Source organism: Amborella trichopoda, chromosome 3 (genome assembly GCF_054954075.1).
Source record: "Amborella trichopoda isolate Santa Cruz 75 chromosome 3, AtrichopodaSantaCruz75HAP2 v2.0, whole genome shotgun sequence".
NCBI lineage: Eukaryota > Viridiplantae > Streptophyta > Magnoliopsida > Amborellales > Amborellaceae > Amborella > Amborella trichopoda.
Window position 1 is genome coordinate 32,682,476 of NC_142338.1, and position 27,136 is coordinate 32,709,611.

Below are 27,136 nucleotides of genomic sequence, written 5' to 3' on the forward strand. Positions count from 1 at the left end.
AAATGGTGTCGAAGTACTTTCAAGTTTCCATGAGCGTGGATTCATGTTTTAGATAAGATACAATATTATCCAAGAGACAAGTTTTGCATCAGTACATAAAACACAAAGAAACCAAGACGCTGAGGAGGTGGTGAAGACAGGTACAAAAGGAGTCGATTTTGAGAAATCGTTTGGTTGCTTTGCAATGGTAGATCAAAACATAATTATATAGATTTTCTGAGTGCAAAGAGATCAAATAACTATGAAGGTTTTATGTAAAGATATCAGTAAATCGTATTGTGCATTCTTCTGCAGCACTCCCAGTACAATGAATTCCTTCGAGGAATTAAATTTTGTTGGCATTAAAAGAAAAAGTGGGGAATGGTAGAAAGCGTTCAAATTGTATCCAAATTTCGATGCACCCCATTCTCATTATATAGCAGGTCACGACATCCACAAAACCACAATCACTAGGCATGTCCATGTTTGCTCACATGAGACTCCAACCATGACTCTCCAACGTCCTGATGATTTTCAGACGGAACTTATACGTAATTTCTTTAGAAAGTCAGATTCGAGGCATGCTTGAAATTTTCCTCCAGACTCACCAGGGTATCGACCCTAGCCAACTCGGCAGGTTGCAAGCCAAGTCTCAGATTTTCTAAACATTGAGTGCAGTTTCAGATTGATATCCACATAAGCCATGCATGTCCAGTCCAACAGCCATGGATCCAACAGCCATGGAGCACAACTATAATCAGTTCCTGCATTATTATGCCATATCAATAAACAAGTCACTGAATGAAAGAGGACAGGCTCCTCTCTTGCCACCCAATTGTGCAAAGCAAAGCACTCCGACACAAACCACTCATCTCCCAAGTTCTACAGCTCCAGCAGGTCTCAAGAACAAGCAGCAAAAACAAATACCGAAGGACCATATCTTTATACACAACTAAAAAAACGAACGAAAGAAAGAAAGAAAATCCATCACACTTGAAGGATGGAATCGAACAAATAACCAGTTACCTCCCAAACCAACCCTTTTGTGGCTGAATCTCCCCATCATTCATCAACTTGTCAAGAACCACATTCAAATCCACCGACTGCCCATTTTCTGTGAGCTTCCTAACAGTAGCTCTCACCTGATCTCTCGAGAACCCCATGTTTGTGACCTTATCCACCACATCATCAATCGGGACTCTATTCCCACCCCCCGATGAACCCGACCCACCACCAGAAGCAGTGGGCAAAGCATGTGGCAGTATCTGAGCAGTAGGAAGCCTTGGGTACCCGCCAGCCCCACTAGGAGCTGAAGGCATAGAAGACTGAGGCACCTTGTTACCACCCACGCTGCCATATGGCACAGGCCCATTATAAGAAGAATACGAAGGTTCAGTAAAATTGGGCCCTGATGGTGGTGGGCCATATGGGCCTGGAAAGCCCGAAACAGCCCGACCCAAAGCAGGGGGAGATGGTGAGGACGGCTCGTACATGTGGCCAGAAGGCCCATAAAACTGCTGAGGTGGTGTGGGCCCAACAGGTCCTGTAGGCCCGGCAGGCCCCCCTTGTCGACCAGGGGGAGGGTAGTAGGAGGGCGGTGCATGCTCATCGGGGTTGTGCGTGGGTGATGGGTGCTGACCTGGCATTTGATAATGTTGAGGAGCTGGTGCTGACTGTTGAGGTGGCATTTGATAGGGGGCGTGGGTTGGGTCTGCTTGCTGAGGTGGTGGCTGGTAATGAGCATGGGTGGGATCTGGCTGCTGAGCCGGTAAAGGGTAGGGCTTGTGAGTAGGGTCCAATGGCTGCTGAGGAGGGGGGAGGTGGTAGTGGGGGTGGGATGGGTCCACTTGCTGCTGAGGTGGTGGGAGTTGGTAGTGCGCATGGGTGGAGTCCTGCTGCTGAGGAGGAGGTGGTGGTGGTGGTGGTGGGTGGAAGAACTGGGTGGAACCAGGCTGAGGCTGGCTTTGGGGAAGTTGGGGTGGTGGGTTTGGTTGCTGCTGCTGAGATGGCAATGGTTGGGGGAGGTGTTGAAGGGGTTGCTGTTGTGCTTGTGGCAGTGGAGGCGGGGCAAGGGTTTCAGCTTGGGAGGCTTTCAGGCTTTCAGTTACAGCATGTTGTTCGCTCTTGGAGAGCTGGAGCTTCATGAGTTGGGAATGCGCCTCTGCGATCTCCTGTTTATCACGCAAGACCTGCACACTTGCTTGTACCTGTAAATGTTCAAGAAATTTCAATCATGAGTCAACAAAAAAAACATTCAAGGGAAATATATCAAAATGCACCTAATATATTAATTATTTAACATTCCATCAATTTCTTATCGTTAAATTTCAAAATGTCCATCAAAATACACATGATTATGACTTGGAATAGTTGCAAAAGGTAAATTGTTATATATTTGATAAGTTATGTGTATTTTGATAATTTTCCCAAAATTAACCATGTAGCTCTTGATTTTTTGGGGATTGGTAGTTCTTCAGCCATATATTGTACAAAGAGAAAAAAGTAAATGCATGAAAATGGATAAAATACGAAACACAAAAAGGCAAGAACAAATGCAAAGGCATAATCATGTGTTGCAAGAGGTGATCATATTAACCAGGTACAAAGGCAATTGAAAGCTCAATCTGCTAAACTTGGTTGAGGGGTGGCAATGCCTGCTTGGAATTTTGCTCCAGCAATCTCTGAGTGGAGCTCGTTTGCTCCATCAAGGGATCTAGATGTCTCTTACATGGATCTCCATCCTTTAACTAAAATGGATCTTGATCCCTGACTAAAACAGTTCTCAATGCTATGGAAGGGACACAAGCCCATTGAAAATGGGGGCACGATCCTGGTTCAAGGGATCATAATCCCAACGGGAGTTTTACAAGTCTTTGAATTTTGAACCTGTCTTTGATTTAATGCTATTATTTTGCTTTCTGATGATTTTCTAGCTAATGACAACTTGTTGGCAATTTTTGTTTTATGTTTTCATGGTCGTGGTTTCAGCCTTTATGTTATCCTGTTCACATTGTACCATATGGTAAGAATGAGCTAGCTTATTTTGAGCATATTTGTCATTGATAATAATAATTGGGCCTGCATATATGAAGACTGCATCCTAAAAGGCTTAATTCTTGTGAAAATGGATTGAAAACCGAGTTAAAATCATTCCTGATGATATCTTTGCATTTTCTATTGTAAACCTTCTTGAACTTTATTCACTGTTTCATTTGGTGCGATATGCACTTTTTATTTGAAGATTGGAATCTAGGTTGTCTATTATTAAATATCTATATGTTTAACCTGCTTGATTTATTGTGGTGGTGGTGATGGTGGTGGGTGGAAGAACTGGGTGGGTCCAGGCTGAGGCTGGCTTTGGGCAGGAAGTTAGAGTGGTGGGTTTGGTTGCTGCTGCTGAGATGGCAATGGTTGGGGGAGGTGTTGAAGGGGTTGCTGCTGTGCTTGTGGCAGTGGAGGCGGGGCAGGGGTTTCAACTTGGGAGGCTTTCGGGCTTTCAGTTACAGCATGTTGTTCGCTCTTGGAGAGCTGGAGCTTCATGAGTTGGGAATGCGCCTCTGATATTTAATAATAGATTTGAATACGATTTGAATAAATCAAGCAGTTTAAACATATAGATATTTAATAATAGACAACCCAGATTCCAATCTTCAAATCAAAAGTGCATATTGCACCAAATGAAACAATGAATAACGTTCAAGAAGGTTTACAAAAGAAAATGCAAAGATATCATAAGGAATGACTTTAACTCGGTTTTCAATCCATTGGCACAAGAATTAAGCCTTTTAGGATGCAGTCTTCATACATGCAGGCCCAATTATTATTATATATGACAAATATGCTCAAAATAAGCTAAGCCCATTCTTACCATAAGGTACAATGTGAAGAGGATAACATAAAAACCGAAACCACGACCATGTAAACATAAAAAAAAAATTACCAAGTTGTCATTAGCTAGAAAATCATCAAAAAGCAAAATAATAGCATTAAATCAAAGACATAGGTTCAAAATTCAAAAACTTGTAAAACTCCGGTTGGGATTATGATCCCTTGAACCAAGATCGTGCCCCCATTTTCAATGGACTTGTGTCCCTTCCATAGCATTGAGAACTGTTTTAGTCAGGGATCAAGATCCATTTTAGTTAAAGGATGGAGATCCATATAAGAGACATCTAGATCCCTTGATGGTGCAAACGAGCTCTACTCCAGCTCCACTCAGGGATTGCTGGAGCAAAATTCCAAGCAGGCATTGCCACCCCTCACCCAAGTTTCCCACATACAAAACAATGGGTTGCAAGCGGTGATCATACTAAACAATGGGTTGCAAGAGGTGATCATATTAACCAGGTGGGAAGCAAGCATAAGAAAGGAAAGATGATGGAGTACAGAGATCTAGGAAGAAAACTATGACAAAACATGGTGCAAGGTGGAAGGCGATACATAAGCGAAGGAACAAGGTGAGAGTCTCTATTAATAGAAGGGAGGCACCTCGGGTAAGAGGATAGCTCGAGGGCTGGCACATGGAGGAAATCCAGTCATGTACGCCTCAGGATATTGCAAACCAACAACCCTGGGGGTCTTAGAGCTCTTTTGTTGGGGGAACAGATATAATCTTCTCCACAATCAAGAAAAAAGATGTTATGTACTCATAACTGATGGTTTCAGACAGGCAAAAGGACAATTGGTAACTGAATGGTGGAATCCAAAATTTAATCTCTACAATGACAGCTTTATCCCGTCCAAGTCATGGATCAAGGTTTGGACTCCTTAATGTGGGGATCTTATGAACCTTCAGAAAATAAAGGACTGCGGAAAGGTTGAGTGGCTAGTGACTTTTGTTGACCCATCTTTCGTGAGCTTGCATCAAGAAGGGTGAAGTTGGGTTCCCTAATTTGGGGCTGAGGCCATGACTTCTCGGCCTTATGAGCCAAAGAGAAATAATAGACAAGGGAAACAGGATTGTCGAGGAAGAAGATATATCGATAAAGACAATCAACAGCGAATGGCACAGGCTGTTGGAGGGCAGTGACGGGTCATGGGGGATGAAGGTCTTAAGTAGGAGCTGTTGGAGGGAAGATGCATGGTGGTCAGTGCAGGGGCAATGAACTTTGAAAAGAAAAGATCAAACAAAAGAGAGGATTGTCGAGAACAAAGATATATGTATGAAGATAATCAACAGCGAATGGCACAGGGATGGTGGAGGAGGGCAGTGACTGGTCATTGAAGAAGGAAGGAGTCCTAAAGCGGGAGCTGCTGGAGGAGAGAAGCATGGTGGATAGTACCGGGGCAGTGAACTTTCAAAAGAAATGTATTAAAAAAAAAAAAAGGAAAGCAAAAGGACAGTGGCCTGGAAGCAAAGGAACTGCAACATGTTAAGTGGTTTACATCAAGAAGGCTGCAAAAGGACAGGTAACTTGATTCTATGTGTGAATGAAGAAAGGGGCTTTTGTGCGAGGAAGATGCAGACGCCTTATTTTGCTGGATGTTAAGGGAGACACATTCTTTGCACCCTGGAGAGAGACATGTCAATGTCCATGTAGGGAAGTGCCTAGGGGGGTTTGTGATGGAATGAACATCCTTAAAAAGGTGCGAGGAGAAGTTCAAATAACAGGTGATAGGTGACTTCACCCAAAACATGGAAGTGAGTGAAGGCTTGTCCTTGGACATGGAGTCAATTATGATATGGGGATAGACTGGATGATGTCCACACCAACATGAAATGGGGACACCACCATGGCAGAGGTGAGACGAAAATTATGTCAAAAGGCAGTTACAAGCAAATAAATATGGGCAAAGTTTATATAAGGTTGCAACCTTAAAATGTAGAATCACAGATGCACCTCAAAAATCTATCGGAAATGCTGTTTTAATGTTGAATAAACCCTCTAATCAATCATCTCGACATTGAGATGTATATATGAAAAAAAAAAAGTTTTTGAGTCCCGGAAATAGTACATCTTGCAACACATTATCTAGACCGTCCATTTTCAAGATTTTCATATATTTATAGATCTACTTGATTTTAACCATTTTTGGAACTTAAAATTTTCTAATTAGGTATGAAAATAGATTTTAAGATAATACTAAGAATTGTTTATAACAAAATTACATGTTATGATAAAACTTTAAGGTGCGCCTTAATTGGATTGTTTAAGGTTGCATCCTTATAGAAATACGTGACTAGTTTAGGGGTGGGTTCCAGCGACAAGGGCCTATGAAGCGGCAAAATTTTACCAAGTCAAGGGATTTGAAATACGTGACTAGTTTAGGGGTGGGTTCCAGCAACAGGGATGATTCATCCATCCAAGACAACCCCCTAACCTCACCAGCCAAACAAATATTGCAAGACTCTTCCTTGACATCCATAAATATGAAGGAACAGCCCCATGGCCTGGCTGATTAGGATGGTGAACCCACAACACGATGCTGCGGGTTGCATGCTACCTACTACACCCATTAACATGTCACACGAAAAACGACATCAATAAATAAGACACTGGATTTTCTTTGTAGCTTCCAATCCCCATCCCCCTGCCCCCGCCCCCGCCCCCACCCCCCTTCATCTTTTTAACCATCAATCACCAGCTTTAAATTGATGACTAGACCGCCCCATTAATCCTCACCGCATGTCCTGTCCTGTGAAAACATTTCTGACCCCAAAGTCGTAACAAGCCTACATACAAGACAACCTTCGTGTTACTTATCAAAGAGAAAAAGGAAAATGAACCCTTCTCGTCTCTCCAATGCACTATTTCATTAGACTGCAGTATTACTCTCACCCCATGTCACACATGATGAAAAAAATAAATTGCAAAGCCAAATCCATAACAAGCCTACATTCAGAAGAACCCTACCTTGATCCGTATTTCTCCTAAATTCTTACAGGGCAAATTGCTTTACACCTAACCAATGTCCAATGCAGGGACACCTCAATTCTCAATTTTTAATCTAATTTTCCTAAGATTCACATTGCAGCCTAGGCTACCCTTGCAAACAGCACCTACCATCCACCCAGTACACACAGCCAACACCATGAGAGATTTTCAGGCTCAGGGACTCTGCAATAGTAGATTGCTTGGCAAATACAGCTCAAAAACCCTTCAAACTGCTAAGCATTGAACTATTCGCCCCTTCTTTCCTATGGTTCCTCATCAACCCTCTTGTGCTGTCAACCTGGCAAAAACCCATTACAAATTTGTAACCTATTTCACAACATACCTTTTTCTTATCAAAAATGATTTCCACCATTCACTTTCCACCCCTTGACACATGATCCAACGCAATTTTACAGGCCAGGCAATCTTGCCAGGCTTCCTCATTTGTGTGAGACATGCCTTACCAAGATGGCACCACATGAAACTTTAAAACCTAATGAAGGTCCACCAATAGCAATCCACATCTCCTAAAGCTACCCATTTCCTGCCCCCGACATATACCCTTGGTTGCAACCCCTGGCTCCTCCACGTATAGCTGTCTAGGCAGGTTTGCAAGATGAGCCCACCTAAGTGGCCATAGGAAACATATGAGGGTCACACCAGTGTTTCAAAAAGCGGACCACCCAGAGCCTGAGCGACTACCTAGGCGGTCCAGGGGGCCTGAGTGCATCTCCCAGGCCTATGCACCAAAAAAAAGAAGAAAACCTATGCGCCCAACTAGGTGCCCAAGACCCACTTAAGCAGTCGCCCAGGGACTGTGCCCCACCAAGAGGCGGAAAAATCACTAGGTATGGACATTTTGTGTCATATTTTTTGATACTAACAGGCCAAAAACGTGGGTTTTAGGTTCATTTGAAACCTAAAACTCATTAGAGCCCATTTTAGAGAGAGAAAACCCCTAAAAACCTAGTTTTTGGTGATATCTTTTGGATCAAGGGTTTCTCAAAGTTATGAGAACTTGATCAAAACATCACTCATTGATATTAGATTTAATTTGTGATGTTTTATAAATCCATTGGAGGGTTTTTTAGAAGATTTTGAGTCCTTAAAAGCATCTTTGAGGTGGAAATTTAGAGATTGAGCAATCAAAGTAAGTGATTTTTTTTTTAGTTGTATTATTTTGAGATGTCTTCTTCGGGATCTAATAGGAGTGGTGATCCCAATTGTAAATATGGCTACAACCCAGATCCTAATAATAAAAATTGCATAAGATGCAAGTTTTGTGAGAAGGATACAAAAGGGTGCATAAACCGGTTCAAGAAACATCTTGTCGGTATCCAGGGGGATGCTGCCCCATGTAAAAAGACTCATGATGCTGTTGAAGAGGAAATTACCAATTTTTTGAGTATGGTAAAAATGAAAAAAGATGAGAAATTTACCTCCATAGCAGAGATTAGGTCTGGGGTTCAAGTCAGTTATGATGATGAGGATAGTGATGAGGATGGGGAGGGATGTCAAGAGGTAGAACAATCCATTATTAGGGGGAAGGGAAAGGGAGTTGTAATTGCTTCTGGTTCTGGGAGTAAGAAGCCTCGGGTTAGAGAATGGATAGTTTATTGCCCCGGCCTGACCCTGAGGTTGCACGAGAGAAAACAAAGAAAAAAACTACTATTGAAAATAGAATGAAGAAGGACAAGAGAGATAGAGCTACTTTTTTATTACTACATGGTTTTATGAGACAAGCATTCCTTTGAATACCGCGCGCCTAAGCAGCTTCTATGCCTTGGTAGAGGCAATTGGCCAATTTGGGCCTGGGATGAAACCCCCAACCCCATATGAGCTTTCAGAACCTCTTTTGAAAAAAGTGATAAGTGTCATGACAGAAGTTATAGAAGTTAAGAAAGATGCATGGGCTCAGTATGGAGTTTCTATGAGTAATAGAAATAGAAGAAGTCATATGAATTTGCTTGTGAATTGTCCTTTAGGGACTGTTTTTTTTAGGTCTATTGATGCATCTTGATTATATCCATGAAGCCCATTACATATTCCAAGTTATAGAGAAGGCAATCAAGGAGGTTGGAGAGCATCTTGTTGTACAGGTTGTCACAAACAATGCTACTCCTAATGTTGTTGCTACTAATTTGTTGCTTATCCAAGAATCTTTTGGACACCATGTGCAGCACATTGTATAGACCTCATGCTTGAGGTTCTTGGTGGTTAAACAGAGATATCAGGTCCAATGAAGAAGGCAAAATCAGTTACGAATTTCATTTATAGCCACCATCTCACCCTCAGCATGATGCGTAGATTCACAAAGAAGAAAGAGATTGTGCGGCCTAGGGTCACAAGATTTGCGACCTAGTACTTATGCCTAGATAGCATACATTCGAGGAGAGTGCAATTGAAGCAGATGTTTACCACGAATGACTAAAGAGCATACAAGTGGTCCAAAGATCAGGTTGGAAAGAAAGTGAGAGATATTATCCTTTCTAAGGCTTTTTGGCGAGGGGTGAAGGGCATTTTTAAGGTATTTTTTTCTCTTGGCAAAATCCTTCGCATGGTTGATAATGACAAGGCTTCTATGGGCTATAGAGAAATGCAAGAGAGAGATAGCCCAAAAGTTTGATGATGATGGAAACCGTTATAAGCCTGTTTGGGAGATTATTGATGAGAAGTGGGATAGGCAGCTATATTGACCATTGCATGTAGCTGGTTATTATTTGAACCCAGCTTTTTTTTATGTTGACAAGGATATACACACAAACAACACAATCATGACTGGATTTAATAAGTGTGTACATGCGTTAGTCCTTGATCCGGATATCCAGGATATTATATGTGTTGATGAGCTGATAAATTACAAGTGCTCATTAAAGTCTTTTGGGAGTCCAATGGCGATGAGGCAAGGGACCAAAATTGATCCATGTAGTAATAATATTCTTAAGTTCATCAAGTTCAAGTAATCAAGTTTCATTTTTATAATTCTATTATTTATTTATGATTTTATTCTATATCTTTGCAGCCAATTGGTAGAGCCAACATGGGTGTAGTTCTCCAAATTTACAAAAGTTGGTCATTCGGATCTTAAACCTAACCACTTCTTCGTCCGGTTGTGAGCACAATTGGAGTACTTTTGAAGGGGTAAGGGTAATTTGAATAATTGCATTAGTAATTTAGTACTTTAGTAGTTTAATTAGCTATTAGTTTTGATTGTTTTGTAGTATTATTCTTAGATATTTAATGATTTTAATCATTTAACATTTATATTAGTTAGTTTCATATTGTTAGATTCATACAAAAAAAAGAACATGCTTGAATCAAAGAGGCTCAATGACCTAGTGTATGTCAAGTATAATCGATTCTTGAAGGACAGGTTTGCTAAGAGAGATAAGAGAGATCCCATCAGATCAAAAAATATGGACAATGCTATATAGTGATTGGTTAATGATGATGAGGTCGAGGGGCATGAAGGATTGACATGGGACATAGTCATGGATGCTTCAGGGACATCAGACGACCCTCCTAGGCCCACTAGATATTCTGCACAGAGGACGAGGGTGGAAGAAGAAGAGGAAGACGAGGCAAATTCAGAAGAACGAAGGAGGACGACCAATATGTCGAGGGTGACAACTCTGATGCATAAGATGCAAATACAGCAAACCCAATTTTTTCTGATGATGAATGGTGAATGATGATTAAACTTTGAACATTGATTAAGAATCTTTGGAGTCTTCAAGTGTTACTTTCATTTTTGTTTTTTTCCTCTTGGTTGTGTATTGTGGATAGTGGATTTGTAGTTCCACTGGTTTGGTATTTGGTATCTTTAGTTTGGTAATTTAGTTGGTAAATTTAAAGTTTTAATTGGATATGGACCGACTTATGGTTATGCTTATGGAGTGTGTGCTAATGTGTAGTATACTTTTAAATTTTGATGTGCCCTAAATACCTTATCCTTATATTTTATACAATATATATATTGTTAGAGACTATAAAGTCCTTTTTTGTTTCAACTGAGCCATCCAGGTTCTAGGCACCCCGCCTAGGCGCTGGGCAGCCTGGACCCCCTAGGCTGCCTAGGACCCGTCTAGCGCTTTTTGAAACACTAGGCCACACCATGTGATCAGCTTGTATATGGAGACCCTGCTTGTCGAGAGAAATAATGCCCATGAGAAAGGGTTGTCTCCCCCAAACAGGGAGCAAAATGTTTCCTTCTCTCTTTCTCTCGCTCTCTTCTTTTTTTTTTGGGATTTGTGTGGGAGAGGAAGTCTTTTTTATTTTTAATCTAAGGGGATTAAAATCAAGATTTCAATTTCTTTTCTTTTTTTTTCTGTTCTTTTTTTGGGATTTCAAAGTACCCAACAAACTTTTCTTTATTTTCTGGGCAAAACGTTGAGTTGAATTTGTGCTATTAAGGATTTCCAGTGAAGAATCATAGAGTTACTTGAACCCTTTAGTATTTTGTTATATGCTGCAGTTAACTTAGTTGCTAAAAGCTAATTAGTTTTTTAATCTATTCTTAGTATAATACATATTCTTTTGTGTTCAATTGAATTTAAGGACTAGAAATTTTATTTTACATGTTGATTATAGTAGAGAATATAACTAGAGAATATCCCTACTAATATCCATCAGCGACTAAAACCATGCATATATTAGAGATAGATACCAAACTAAAGTACATACTATCACATAAATCACATATTCACGTTATCTTAACATTCATCAAAATTTAATATTTTTATTTTTTATTTATCATCTGCATTGGAAGTGATGCAGTGATGCGCCTACATCTCTAGGGGCATAGCGTCGGACCCCCTAGCACCTTGAGCATGCATCCCACATTTGATAACATCATAGATACTAACACCTCATTTTAGTATGTTCTCCACCGAGATGCAAAACTCCCTCTTGATTGCTAGCAATACTTGTTAAGCATCATCAATCTACATCCCATTAAGTTAACCCCACACAGGGGTGGCAATGGACCCGGACCCGATGATCGTTGGATCTGGGTATGGGTCCAAAAATTGGACCCGGCGGGTCAGGTCTGGGTCCACATGGACCCAAACCATACTAGTGTTAATATTTATATAATATGTAGAATATAATATTTAAATAAATATAACTATATTTTTTTAGTTATAATATTTAAATGATACATGCATATATTTAATATTTTAAATGTTTAAATATATATATATTTATTTATTTATTTATTTTTCAGTTGTTTCCAATCAGATCCGAGTCCGGATCTGGGTCCCATAAAAGTGTTTCAAGTCCAAGTCCCATAAAGTTTTTTTGAGTCTGGGTCCGGCCGACCCATTGCAACCCCTAATCCCATGATACAAATTAAAATAGTTTCTAGGTTTTAAGTTGCTTGCACAGGGCGATTTTTTGATAAGTTAGAATAGGGCCACATTAAGAAAAAAAAGCACTTAGCTCCCAAGCAAATCTTGTGTGCATTGCAAAGGAAAGAAACATGTCATACTTTATATACACACCTTGATTTATGGGAATTTCTTTAAGGAATGGGATTGGGACGGTGGAGCCATCTATGTGTTAGCGGGAGATACTCTAGTTAGCTCCTGGTTTTGAAGGAAAAAAGGTTTCATTATGGGTGGTAATTTTAATAAGACAAGTGTTTCCTAGTTTGTTTTAGAGAAATTCATAGGGAAGAATATAAGGATCCCCAATAGCAAGCCGGAAGAGAGGAGCATGTCTAATTAGGGATGGTGACATCAAGAAGGTGTATAGCGTCAGTAAAGAAGAGGCCATGAGGAAGTAGAATATATTTATAAGGTTTTATTTACCCAAAAAAAAGTAGGATATAGTGAGGCCATGAGGAAGTAGAATATATTTATAAGGTTTTATTTACCCAAAAAAAAAGTAGGATATAGTTATACATAGGCAGGCAAACCTGTCGGTAAATGGCTAAAATGAACCAACTTAGGACTTGGCTTCCATGAGTAAGGTATCTACGTACATGTCCACATGTATTACTAAGGTGTCACTTGAGTTCCATAAGTTCGCGCTCTAATCATTTTGTTTTCCTATAAATATTGTAGTGGCCCTCTAGTTCAAAAGATAACATAACATATGTAAGATGACAAGAAATATACATGGAAGATACTTCAAAACGCTTGTGAGCCAATTTCCATGGTGCTTTGCTCATGGCTCATCACCATCCAAATTCTACCCAACGACCACAATCATCCGGAAGTGCAGTATTTCCAAAATTTCTCCGGCTGGCTGCCTATGCAGCCAGCAATGTTCGAAAAGGCAGAGGCGGCGCCTAGGAGGCCAGGGGCCTTGACTGCCTATGCGTCTAGGCAACCACCCAAATAGATGGGTGGCCCTAGTTTTGTTTTTGTTTTTTTTTCTTTGTTTTTTTTTTTCGAGAGGGGTGGAGGGGGGGGAGCAGGTGTTGAGGCGAACTATGATTTGTAAGTGTGCGCGTACATAAAGTGTGTCTCTCTATATGTATAGGACATGTGTGTGTCAATGCGCTAGCTTGTGCATGTGAGAGAGAGATCTCGATTACTTGGAGCATATGGATCCATGTTCTGAGAGAGACATCTTGAAAACTTGGAGTATTTTTTTTGTTTTTAATTCTTCTAATATGTAGAGAGAGAGAGAGTCTGTGAGAGAAAGGGACCTCACATCGAACAATTGGAGGCCATCTTCTTCTTCTTATTCTTCTTACATGCAAAGAGAGAGGCCTTCGATAGGCCTTAACTTTTTTTCTTTCTTTTTTTTGTAACGTGGCTTTTTTTTAAGGGGTGGTAGGCACTAGGCAGGCGCCCAAACCCGCCTAGGTGCCCACCTTGAGCCCCGTGCGCCTTGGACATGCCCATCTAGACCCATCCGTATAGGCCACGCCTAGGTAGCCTGGTAGCCAAAGAAAACAAATGTGTACTTTTACTTTAAACGGGTAAGCTGCTAGGCGCTGCCTAGGCACTCGTCTTAAGCTGGGCGCATAGGCAGCACCTCGATGCACTTCATCCGGCAGAAAAAGGCCCTTGAGTCCGCCCTTGACAAAGGGTAAAAAATGCCATTTTCTCCCCAAAAGGGGGGAAAAAGGTTTTGTAGCGCATCCTAGCCTTAGAACCCCTTTTGTGCCTTTTGAGAGAGAAAAATACCAAAACATTTGTGTTTTTGAAATTATTCTCAAGATCAAAATTTTTTTCCAAGTTTGCAATTTATTGCAAAACTGGAATTTATTTTACCGAATACTTTTTGTGGCTTGGAATGGTTGCAAAAGAGAACTTCTGGCAACCAAAGGTCACCAATTCGAGCCTATGTTGATTTGATTTTGGAGAGGTTAGTGTGTTACAAAATTTGAATTAGTGTTTGGTATTTCTTTGTGCAAAGTAGGTTATGATTTGTTTTTCGTTCCCTTTTGGCTTTTATTTTTAGTGACATTTTTAAATATTCAAAAGTAGGTTTTGGTGTGAGTTTTTGAAAATTTCTTTAGATTGGGAAACCCAATCTTAAGAAAAAGACATTAATGCTAAACCAAATGGATGTCATTCATGTCATTCATGCAATTGCATGAATACTTCCGAAAATATTGTTTTGTACATTAGTTAAATATTTCTTCATTCTATTCAGTTAGATTGGTTTATGTTAGACTTTAGAGCTTCACATCAAATTTTGGGTACTTGTGTGTTTCCATATTTGTTTAGTGAACTTCTCTATTTCTTTATTGAATACTTCCAGTTTATTTTCTTGTATTGTATAGACCTAGAACTAAATTGGGTTACTTCATTGAATACTTTGATTTTGTGTGTTTTTTAGGTTAATTGATTGGTAGATAGCAAGAGGCCTATGGGTCGTGACTTGTTACAAATTGGAGTTTCAATATGGGGTTTATTTAATTGCTCCAAAACTCTTCTAGCTTTTAATGCACCACTTTGATCTATAGATACTGACAAGAGTAGGATAATAAAGTCGAAAGCCCATGGGCCTCCATCTCCCTCAAACATCGTCACCTATCATCAAAGAAACCTGAGAATATTCAGCCACAAATTCTGAGTGAACTAAGATTAGTCCTATGCTGAACCCATAGTTTCTTTTAGCCCAAACTTCATGAGTTGAGATCAAAATCTTCCACTCAAAACAAAACATGACTCAGCCTTTCTTTCACCATTGAGGACATCATTATCAACTTTCCAGTTGGGTATTATTTATGTCAAAGCCATTATCAATAAACCAAACTGAAAATAAGTTTAGTTCATAGGCGTGCATCTCTCATAGCCCCCCATACTCAGAAAAGATATTACGAGGAAAAACACCCTTCCTAGCACCATCATCAACATCACTTTCCTTTGTAGGTTGCCGGATTGAGAGTAAGTCACACCCTCCTCTTTGGAAGACTTGGGTGGAATCTCCCCACTCAACGACGACAAAGATAGTTCATGTCTAGCCATCAACACTTTGCTTTGATCAACACCAATGCGCTTATTTTCTCATCCAAATCCAAATCCCCCTTTGACTGTAGTTGTGAGCTGCTCTTTCGTATTTACTATGAGTGAATCACTTGCAAATTAAACATGGTCTTTAACAGAAATAATGTTATAAGTTAAATTTTCCTTCTGGTTGACACAATGCTAAATTTCTTCATCATTACATTTAGAATCCTTCATCCTTCCATCAGTAAAAATGTAAGACATATCCCTTATTATGTCTACTTTCTTAGCAGGTAGATCTACAAATACATCCAACTTTTTTCATTTGATTTAGGGCCTTTCGTATCTTTTGATCAGTGTTTTAAAATGCGGCCGCATCGCCACATCATACGGGATGCACTCGCATCCGCATCGCGAATTGGCGCATATGCTCTTTTGATAGATGCGATCGCATATGCGTCGCATCAGGCCGCATCACGCCGCATCTGTTTCCGCAGAAAAAATTATCGATTTTGCTCCTCGGGGAGGGGCAAAATGGTCTTTTTGAACTTCCAAAGTTTAGGGAAACTGTTTGGGGGGTTATTATACCCACTAAACGAAGATTCCAGCCACTATTGTGGCTCTTTTTACATCAAATCGAGGGAAAAAAAAAATTTGGCGAAAATTGCTTTTTCATCCAAATCTTCGATTTGGCGGTTGTTTGATACTTGGATGTTCATTTGATGCCTTTGATTGCTGATTTGGGGATGTTAAGGCGAATTTGTGATAAGAAATTGGGGATTTCAGAGGCCGTAAAGAAATCGAGCACTACTTCACATAGTCGGTAACTTTTTATTCCTTCTTGTACAATAATATTGTTATACGTATTTTTGGGGCAATGTCTTCTTCCCAATCTTCTAGTAACAAGGATCCGACTTGGAAATATGCTAAACTAAAAAATCCGAAAGATAGAAATTGTGTGATATGCTTGCTCTGTGGAAATACTTATATGGATGGTATTTTCGACAAAAAGAGCATTTAGCAGGAATTTCTGGGAATGTAAGTGCATGCCCACAAGCTACAGATGATATAAAAAAGGAGATTAGAGAATATTTGGATAGATTGAAAAAAGATAAAGAGAAAAAAAAAAGAAAAGAAAGGAATTACTTGATGATATGCAATTATTTAATGATGTTGATGATGATGATGATGATATGTCTGAAGTTTCTATGAGGCAAAGGGGTACTCATACTCCAACCTCAAGAGGGAGGGTTATAAATATTGGTGGTAGTGCTGAGAGAAGAACACCTCTCTCTAAGGGGCCAATGGATTCTTTTTTCACCTCTAGCCCCGAAATTGTGGTTCAGGAGAGAGAAAAAAACAAAACAAACCACAATTGAAAATAAATATAAGAAAGAACAAAGGAAGTCGGTATGTAAGTGGATTGCAAAGTGGATTTACATGGCCGGCATTCCTTTCAATACTATAACTCTGGATAGTTTTGCATGTATGGTCCAAGCAATTGGGCAATATGGCCAGGACTTAGTCATCCTTCACTACATGAGGTTAGGGAGCCCTTATTGAAGGATGTTGTATTTGATGTGAATAAAGTTTTGATTTCTCAAAAAGAAGGGTGGGACAAATATGGGGCCACTATTATGTGTGATGGTTGGTCCGATAGGAAATCAAGGGCATTCATTAATTTTTTGGTTAATTGCCCAACAGGTACTTTTTTTGTTAAGTCTATTGATGCATCAGACAAGCCACATGAAGGTACATACTTATGTGGCTTGATGGATGAGATTGTCGATTTTGTTGGGGAACAAAATGTGGTACAATTTATCACTGACAATGATGCTAACTATGCTGCAGCTAGGCCTTTCTTGACTTTGAAAAGGAAGCATATGTTTTGGACTCCTTGTGCAACTCACTATGTTAATCTTATGCTTAAAGAAATGGGTACAACATCTTTATTTAGTGGGGTGATTTCAAGAGTTATGTTTGTTGTTGGATTTATTTACAATCACACCATAATCCTAAGCATGATGAGGTCTTTTACAAAGAAAAAGAATTAGTGAGACCGGGTATCACCAGATTTGCCACGTCATTTCTCACTCTTCGAAGCCTAGCCAAGCAAAAAAATACCTTGAGGACCATGTTTGCTTCAGAGCAATGGAGTCAAAGCAAATGGTCAAAACATACAGATGGGAGAAATGTTGAAAACAACTATTCTGAATACATCTTTTGGAGTCAAATAATTCTTGCATTGGAGGTGGCTCGCCCTTTAGTGAGAATGTTTCGACTGGTTGATGGTGATGCGAAGCCCCGCCATGGGCTACATACATGAGGCAATGACTAGGGCAAGAACTGAAATAAAAGATGTTTTAAAAGATGATGAAAATATGCGTAAGGCTATACTTGAAATTATTGATAGGAGATGGAATACCCAGTTTCACAGGCACCTCCATTCAGCCAGTTATTTTCTATACCCATCTCTTCACTACAAGCACCCATCCATTGAGTCAGATCGTGTAATAAATGGTGGGTTCTTAGATGTGTTGGAGAGGTTGGTGCCAAACAAAGATATCCAAGATGAGATCCAGAACCATGAATTGATTAAGATCAAGTTAGCCTTGAGAAACTTTGGGAGAGATATTGCCACTCGAAATAGGGACACTACATATCCAGATAAAGGCCCAAAGCCCAAAAATAATCTTACTTGTCTCTTACTTTAGGTATAGTTCCATTGTTTATTTTATACCCTTAATTTTTAACTATATTCTAAATTATAAAATATTATACAACTGCATGGTGGCCATTATATAGAAGCGAGACACCAAATCTACAACGCTATTCGAATGTTGAATCTCACATGTAGCTCATCTGATTGTGAGCGCAATTGGAATGCATTTGAGAATGTAAGTCCTTTACTCCTTATTCCTTAATCCTTATTTCTTGAATTTCAATTTTCTAATCTAAAATCTAATTTATCTGATTTCAAATTTCCACCACAGCTCCATACAAAAAAAAGAAATAGGTTGGAGCAGAAAAAGTTGAATGATTTGGTTTATGTGCGGTATAACGAGCAGCTTAGGGAGAGGTATGAAAATCGCACGAAGCTCAACCCTATTCAATTATATGAAGCTGATGGTGATTCCGTAAGTGAGTGGACCATGGATCCAAGACAAGAGCGTGTGTTTGAGGATGAGGATCTTACGTGGCTTGATGTCGAGCTAACAACAGGGGCTAATGAAGAAGATCGACTTAACACTAGAGCGCAAAGGAGTAGAGGAGTTGCTGGGTCTAATCGCACTCACACATTAGCTTCAGAGGTCGAGGAGGAAGCTAACTCGCAGGAGACCGATGAAGAATAATACATGGAGGCCGTCGAGGATGATATTGATGATGCGCATGACGGCTCTCAAGATAACTTGTCTGATTGATATTAAATGAAGTTCAAATTTCAAAATTGACTCTCAAAATGGATGATTGTATTAAGTTATTATTTATTACCTATTAACTCTTCTTGAGCTTGACTTTTGATTTGTATTTTGTAATATCATTATTTTGTGCTTCTGGTTGTACTTATGGTTATTGATGGTTGTGCTTAATTACAGTTGTGCTTATGGTGCAAATTTGTGCTGATGGTTGTTGATTGTTGAATGCTTTATGAAGCTAGTTTCAAGTTTCTAGTTTCTAGCAGGGGATAGTGGATAACTAGATACATAATCTCCGACAGCTAACAATTTTGAAGTTAATCATTAAACTAAAATACCTACTATCATATATATCACCTTCAAATTTTTTTCTATACATTAACTTATTTGTTTAGATTTTTTAGAATTGTTTTACATTTATTGACCGCATTATCGCGATGCACCCGCATCGAGCCTCATCGCCGCATCGGCCCCCCACCGCATCAGGGCCGCATCCCGCATTTTAAAACACTGCTTTCGATTCATTAACCTTCTTAATGACAAAGCTAGAGTTTTTCTTTGGTCAAGAACTCACACATCTCTATCTCTGTACTGGTGTGATGCACATGAATAACAACTCCCCAGCTTGATGTTGTCGTTTCTTACTATGGGATGATTCTGCTTCAGAGATGGATCTACAAGTAAAATTCTTTCTCTGCCCTTGTCTTCACTTATTCGGTCTACTCCCCTATCCATTTCATATTGGCTTTAGGGTAGTCAGTTACTCAGCTCTTCTCTGCATTCATGCTCCCATCAATGTTGTCGTGCATCCAACCCATAATTATGATCAACATAGCATCATAACGTTCCCACTCAAACTTGTGCTCCGATTTAAGTTGATATCCACAAAACATTGCGCAAAATTCATTGAATACTGTATATCTCATTTTGTTCAATGGATGTTGTTACAATATTTGTTTATGCAACAACTTTTCAACCATCTTCGTCAAGTTGTTGATTTTCTTGTACATTCGGTCCAATTCGACGTTCCTACAGTCGTAAGCTCCACGACGAGCCATTGTAATTGTTAACCGTATCGTGGTCTAACACCAAATGATGTGGAAGGAAGACGGGAAATTAAATCCACCATCTTTTCGATCCCCTAACAAGAATTCCACTTCCTTAAATAAAAAATAAGAAAAACCAAAAAAAGAAGGCTTCTCTATACTCTACAAGTATCGCTCCCTCCCTCCCTCTGTATCCCCCAGCCCCACAAAAAAAAAAAGAATACATGAGCCACTTACTAACAGTAGTTCTCCCCTTAAGGTCACATTCCACCCCATTAACACCCTTCTTTAAGGTTACTTAACTATCCCTATTTTCTTGGAAATCATGTGATCAACCCTCTACCAATATTGATTCCCATCAAAATAAGAATATGTAGGAACCCCAAGTGATCTACTCCTACTAAAGGTTCCCTGCAAAAATAGGAAACCAACAAAATCTGAAAATTTAAGTTCAATCCTAATAAATAAAAATTGAACAACCTATCCACAATAATAAATAAAATTCTACTATAACCAACATCCAGTAATTCCTAAAAATTAACCCCAATAAAGATTATAAAGTCTACCCAAATCCTGGTAATCATTTTTAAAAAAAATAAATAAATAATCTTTTAATCAATCTAATTATTGAACATCTCAAATGCGATTTGCATCAAATATCCACCTCATGTTCATCTTCTTCAGGCACCTCATCATAAACGGGGCCTCCATCGAATACCTGCTCGACGCCCTCTTCGAAAACTCTCAAAAAAAGGTGACAAACTTCCTATTCAGTCACTGAGAAGAGACATTTCCAATTCCCAAACACTTAGGGGCTTGATAGCAATGTTGTTTGGTCCATTAGGCTGACTAGAACCAGCCCTGCCACCCATCTTTTGCTGCTTTTTTAACAGACCAGAAAGTGTAGAACCCTGACCAGCCCTGGTATTATCACCTTTTCCTCTAAATTTCCACCACAACTGCCCAAACCACCCTGGGCACCGTTCCACCTTGATGAGAGTCGCTTTTGTTCATCTTCAATTTAAAAGCAAGGATATACACGTCATCCAATGTCCAACAACGATGTAACACCACCACTTAGGGCCATTAACTGATGGAATTCAATTCCATGTATTCATCCACACTCCTATGTCCTTGACGGAGGATATTCATCCTTTCATAAAGGAATGGAAAAATAATTTTCATGTAGGTTCTTTTCCCTCAATTAAGAAATAATTTTTGGCTTTCCCATGTTTTCCTACTAGCCCAAAAGCTGTTCCCACCATACCAAAGCACCCATCTTTACGGCAATAAATTTCACCTTTTTATTATTGGGCACTTTTTTGTAACCAGAATCCCTTTCAACCAATCAATAAATTCTTCAGGTTGCTTACCATAAAAAACAAGGAATATCCACCTTCAAATCGAAATCCGTAAAGTGATGTATCCCATGTCTACGTCTTATATCACTTTCATCTTCACTCGACGCCTCACACAGAGCACGACAATAAAAAGGGTTGTACTCGACATCTTCTTGGTGAAAAGATCACAGTCTTGCCCATGATTGATGCGCGCGAATTGCTATGCAAGCTGCCTAACCTACCTCCTAAGATCCTCAATCTCTTCATCTCTAGCATCACCAAGTAGATCACCTCCTAAAATCCTTAATCTCTTCATCTCTAGCATCACCAAGTAGATCTACAAGAGATCCCCCTCTGTGAATTCATATTTTGTTTTTGGCTCATATCTAAAATTTGGTAAAAAGATGAAAGTTCCCTTATATTTTTTGGCACATGGAATAAAATAAACAGTATATTAGGTAAATGAGGCCTCGCATTCATCTTTTTTAGCACAACAATAGTATTAGAATTTTTATAATTTCTACATATCTAATTCGCCTCATATTTTGATGATGTGTACGGCCTAGTGAATTGCACCTAAATAAATAAATAAAATAATAATAAACCAAAATAAGTTTACTTTGATCACATTTCTGGGGTATTTTGGTCATTTTTATAATTATCTTTTTAAACTTTTTATGGGTGTGTGATAGTTATAAGTACATGGAATAAAATAAGGGGTATTTTAGGTAAATGAGAGCCTCGCATTCATCTTTTTTAACACAACATATCGAATTCACCTCATATTTTGATGATGTGTACGCCCTAGTGAATTGCACCTAAATATATAAATAAAATTAATAAATTAATAATAAACCAAACTAAGTTTACTTTGATCACATTTCAGGGGTATTTTGGCCATTTTTATAATTATCTTTTTAAATTTTTTATGGGTGTGTGATAGTTAATAAGTACACAGGCCCAAAATGTGAAGCGAATCCGATGTATATAAAAATTCAAACACCATCAAATAGCTGCGGCCATCTGATGGAATTTGAACAGTGATGAGCCATGAGCGAAGGGTTGTAGAGATTCGTTTATAGGTGTTTTTAAGTGTTTTCCAATATATGTGTGTGTGTGACACAGTTAATGGGAAACAACGGCAGAGGATATCATTCTTAACGAAAGCCATATGCAAGAAAAGCACAAACATCATGCTTTCAATATTAGTGTGGGACCCTTAAACTAGACAGAAAAACAAGTGAATGCCTTTCACATATGTGCCACGAACACCTTGAGTTTTGACACTCATTATGCAGCAGATAAAGCCATGAGTCACTCAAATGAAGAACAGAACTAAGCAAGGATCCATATCACAGGGACCATCATGCTGGCTAAGTTCCTTAGGGAAGCAGAGAAACATGGTAACTGAAGTTGCACACCTACACATGACAAGAAGTTTGTGTTCTGATATACCAAATCAACATAACTACGTTGATTTAAGATGTACTCAGAAACCAAGATCCAAAGCAACGCTCAAGCTTCAATGCAGTTGGACTCAGAAAACAAAAAATTGCAGTGTGAACTTTGAATAGACAACCAAACCATATCTGATGCGATATATCATAAATTTTCAGACAAATCATTAGCATGTTCATCTGACAGGAATGCTATACAATCCCAAAGAAAATCAGGTATCAATCACAATATTTCAGGCAACAGACATGGATTAAGATTTCATAGTCCACAAATTTCCGAAATGCAAGAGAAATAAGAGAAAATGATGTTCATTATTTTATATTGCCATAAAACACACCAAAGTGTACACTGAAAGGTCAAGTGGCACTAGAACTATTTCTGATGGCAATCACACACACCAAAGTTTTACACTGAAAGGTCAAGTGGCACAAAAAACAAATTACCTAAATACAGAACAATTCTATGCCAGCTGACAATAAGCAACAGAAAATATTAGTCAACTGTTTCCAAGTTAACAAAACATAAAATATGCAAAATTTGCAACAAGGGGGAAAAACGCTACCAGAAAAAGTGAAAAGTGCAATAAAATTGTAGAACTATAACAATAAAGCAATTGGAAATAAATCTACAGTCCAAAAACTAAAAAGAAACTAAATGGGAAACAACAAATAGAACACTACAACAGAAAGAGAAAGAAAACCCAATCGATAGTCATCAGTTTTTTTCTTTTTTTTTTTCAAATAAATCTACTCATTGCCAATCAAACAGCAAGCATCAAGCCTATAACAAATATCCAAACAACAAACAGCCAACAAACATTGACCAAACAAAGAACTGATATCAAATTACCTCTCTCAAGATATTCTCCAACTGTCTCAGCTTTCCATCAGTGCTCCCATGGCTGTTTCCAACTGAGACCTTTAACTCATCCACTGAGTTTTCTAGACGGCGTGTTCTGCTTTCCAATTGTGATAATCGAGCACTAACACCTTCTAAGGAATGTAGCAGATTATCAACATGTTTTTTCACTGTTCGATCAATCTCAGACACAATAGCTGCATCGGAAGCATCCCTCTCATGCTCTTGTGAGGCGTTTGTTGGTTCCTTAAGTTCCAGGGATCCATATTTCTGCAAGCGACACCCAGAGGAAATCCAGGGAAGTCAAACTTCCTTCCAACTATAAGACTAAAAAGTGATATCACTTTGAAGAAGTGTAAAATGTAGAAATAACATGAGGAAATACACACTTATGGCTAACCTCATATGAAGATTATGCTACCTAACATGTACAAGCATCTACAACAAGGCAATAGAATCTGGACAAGATTCTTTTTTTGAAAATTTAGCCAAAAAGGAAAAAACATTTTCTATACTATTTAACATATCATAGCAAGCATATAACTCCACAATCTTATGATATGCTATTTTTTCACCATGTTCCAAGTTCAATCCTGTCAGCGAACTACCCAAAAAAAGAAAAAAATCTAAGAAATATCTAAAAGAAGGAAGCTGAAAATCAGCAATAAGGAAGCATGTCCTTTGGAAAAACTAAATTAATTAGACAAAACTCAGAAGGCTAAAACTTATACCATAACCTGTGCACCACTGATCTCCTCTAACATTTGAAAATAAGCCATTCAAACCTTCAAAAAGCACCAAAGTGGATACGCTGAACAACAGTACTTCCTGAAAATTTCTAAACGTTACCCAAAACCTTTCTATCAGGAAGCATTAGAAGCAGTCACATTTTTTCGAAGGAGGTGAGAGACGTAACATTTATTGGAGTTACTAGGAAGTTTCAGGAACTAGGCCCTTAGGCCCTCTGAGTTTATGCTACCATCTTCGTCATTGCCCTTCACAAAACAGTATTGTTGCCCTATTCTTTCCACAAGTTTGTGGTAAACGTCTCAATTTGTATGTACTTTCAAGTAACAACTCAATGAATACATTCTTTTAGTTAATACAAAGTGAATTAACAAAAGAGGTGCTGGGTATGCATCTAGTTTCTTTCTTTGCAGACAAACAGAGACATGTACACCAGAAGAGAAATTTGAATAACGGAAAAGTAAAAACATACAGAAACCAAAGCTTAAAAATAAAAAAATACAGAAACCAAAGGGAGTGAGGAAACAACTTTGTAGTTTGGTGCCGAGCTTCTTCGAGTCTCCCACCAGGACACAAGGAAGGCCAACCTGGCGGCTGAGTCTCTAGACAAAGAGGGTGCTGCAGGGGGGGACCACGGCTGGCAGCTAGCACCATTTTTGTCTGCAGCACCACAATAAGACCCAATACCCACTATTTTTTGATAATGCTTTTTTTCTTTTTTTTTCTTCTTGGAAAGGTTAACATTTATTTTTGATAATGCCGAAGCCTCTAACCCATCTCTTTTTGGGTTTTACTTAAAATCATGTAGAGCACCCAATATATTGGTCGGCTTTCTGTAGAGCACCCATCTTGTGGGTGGCAATACAATGATCTAAAGAATTACTAAAATATAGATGCATGTCAAGTTCACTCAAGACAAAAAAAAAAACAGAACAGAGAAAAGGAGTGGCACTGTACAGAATGTAGGTTGGAGAAGCAGTTAGGAATGGAAAGGTGCGAGGACTGGGCTCATTCCAAACTCAGCGAAGGAAATGCGCAGTGCTTTATATGATTCCAAATCAATGAAAAAGACAAAATGGAAGAGACAGAATGTGGATAATTATTGAAATATTTGATAATTTAAAAACTTAAAGAGAAAGATGAAAACATGATACCCAGTAGAGAGAGAAAGAAAGAGAGGGGGGAGCAAGCAAGCAAGAGAGCGAGAGAGAGCAAGATACAGAAATAGGAAAAATAATGGGAGCGAGTATGATGGATGAGAGGAAAGATTAGGCCTGCATTTTTAAGAGAAAAGATAATAAAGACAGAAGGAATAATACAGTGGATTCCTAGCCCCTAAATTACAACAACAAGCCTCTTAGGGCTTCAGCCTTGGATAGTTTTAAGTTTTAACCCTCACTAAGAGGTTTTACTGCCTTAAAAAAAAAAAAATTCTATGAAAAAGGTCAAGACTCACTCAAGTCGCATGAATCTGGGATGAGACTCGGGGAAGTTGACCAAACTCATAGCTAAATCTTCAATGCCTCAACTAAGCCTTGAAGCAACTTGCACAACTCATCGTAGAAACCAAGTCAAGATTTCCGGTGACTCACCCAAAATTTAGCCAATTGACTCGAGAAGTTACTTTTCAGGATATGCAAAGGTAGAAACATGCGTGAGTAAGCATCCTTAGATGTGTAAACTCTTTTGCTAGTAATTTTCTGTTCAATTGATTGATTTGGTGAAGTGCAATTGTGTGAGAATATTGATCCAAATACCCAAGTATTGCTACAAAAGAGATCACCAAACAATCTCCTACCGGACATGGATTTATCATTACTAAACTGCATTTAAAAGCAATCATAATCCCCCTGAAATTTTACATGCATTAAAAGGCCCATATGTAACTGAGAACTCATTAGAATTCCTATTTACTTGTGTGGCATTCATGAAACAAGTAGTTGGTAGTTCTCGATAATTGGTAGATAAACACAGTAATCAATAAACCATCATTATTTTCCGAAAATCAGATGGAAACACAAAACTAATTCCTCCTGGAATACTTAAGAATTTTTCCATGGGAAAATAAGGAAAAGTAATATGGAATCCCACAAGACTAGGATACAAAAACTCAACTGCTACTGCGTTTGGCCCATAAACTTCACAACTCCCCTTATGAAAAAATAAAAATCAAAACTCAAAACACTAAAATTGAAAAGGCAAAATGCTTACAGCTCTGCAATGATCTAGGGTAAGAATTCCATAGGCCCTTCCACGATAACATCCAGATATCTCAATAAAGAAGCAATAAGTTACAGATACCGTCACAAAAAAAAAAAAAGACACCCCAAAAATTAAAAACACAAAATCTTCACATGCATCATAACAAACCTACAGTTCCAATTTGCAGATGCCGACATCAGCATATCCAAATAAATCAAAGAATAAATAATAATTTAGAGATTTTCCCCTCCACAAGAAGAAATTAACCCTAATTTAAAAAGCTAGTCAAAGCATACCCAAATATTAACCCTAATTTAAAAGGGAGTGAAAGCACACCTTATATTAACCCTAATTTAAAAGCGAGTCAAAGCATACCCTAAAATTAGAGGAGGATTGGAGTTCAGGCGATGGAGGAGAAACTATTGGTCGTATGGGCTGGAAATCATAACTGGGAAGCATATCTTCTTTCTTTGATCCATTATGCTCTTGGGAAGGAGGGTTCAGGAGCTCAAAGAAATCGCTATTTTGAGACCCACTCAGACCCATTATCTGCTTGTCCATGAAATGAGAGGAATTCATGGAATAACACACAATCTCTCTCGTCCTTCAATCTGTTATTTGGCTGCGTCGCTGAGAAATTCGTTAGGGAAATATGTATACAGGGATCTAGATTCTCCGACTTGGATTAGAGTTGCGGCGTTAAGGAAACGGATGATCGGTTTAAAGGGGTAATCCCTTGGGTGCGATGTGAATGCGTTTGGGTTGGTATCTAGAGAGAGCGAGAAAAAGATTTATGCTAAAGAGCTT

At 38.9% G+C, this 27,136-nt stretch overlaps 1 protein-coding gene across 2 annotated transcripts; it reads right to left on the reverse strand.

Annotated features, from left to right (window-relative positions):
* Nucleotides 1-231: 231 nt before the first annotated feature.
* LOC18426792 (uncharacterized) lies at nt 232-27,136 on the reverse strand. Of its 2 annotated transcripts, XM_020662713.2 has the most exons (4): nt 26,705-27,136; nt 23,372-23,650; nt 1,006-2,186; nt 232-743 (listed from the first exon to the last, which is right to left on the reverse strand). In XM_020662713.2, exons 1-4 carry the CDS (start codon nt 26,906-26,908, stop codon nt 737-739), a joined length of 1,671 nt encoding a protein of 556 aa, XP_020518372.1. In that variant the 5' UTR covers nt 26,909-27,136; the 3' UTR covers nt 232-736. The 2 variants fall into 2 exon arrangements, with proteins under 2 accessions (XP_020518372.1, XP_088718566.1); XM_088862440.1 differs by lacking the exon at nt 232-743 and having other exon boundaries at nt 942-2,186.

Bases quoted from the DNA above. Each gene is read 5' to 3' on its own strand.
- LOC18426792 (XM_020662713.2), bottom strand. From the start codon at position 26,908: ATGAATTCCTCTCATTTCATGGACAAGCAGATAATGGGTCTGAGTGGG. The intron at 23,651-26,704 runs GTATGCTTTGAC...TGTCGCTTGCAG, and splicing joins AATCCTCCTCTAATTTTAGG to AAATATGGATCCCTGGAACT. The intron at 2,187-23,371 runs GTAATTTGATAT...GAACATTTACAG, and splicing joins TGGAGAATATCTTGAGAGAG to GTACAAGCAAGTGTGCAGGT.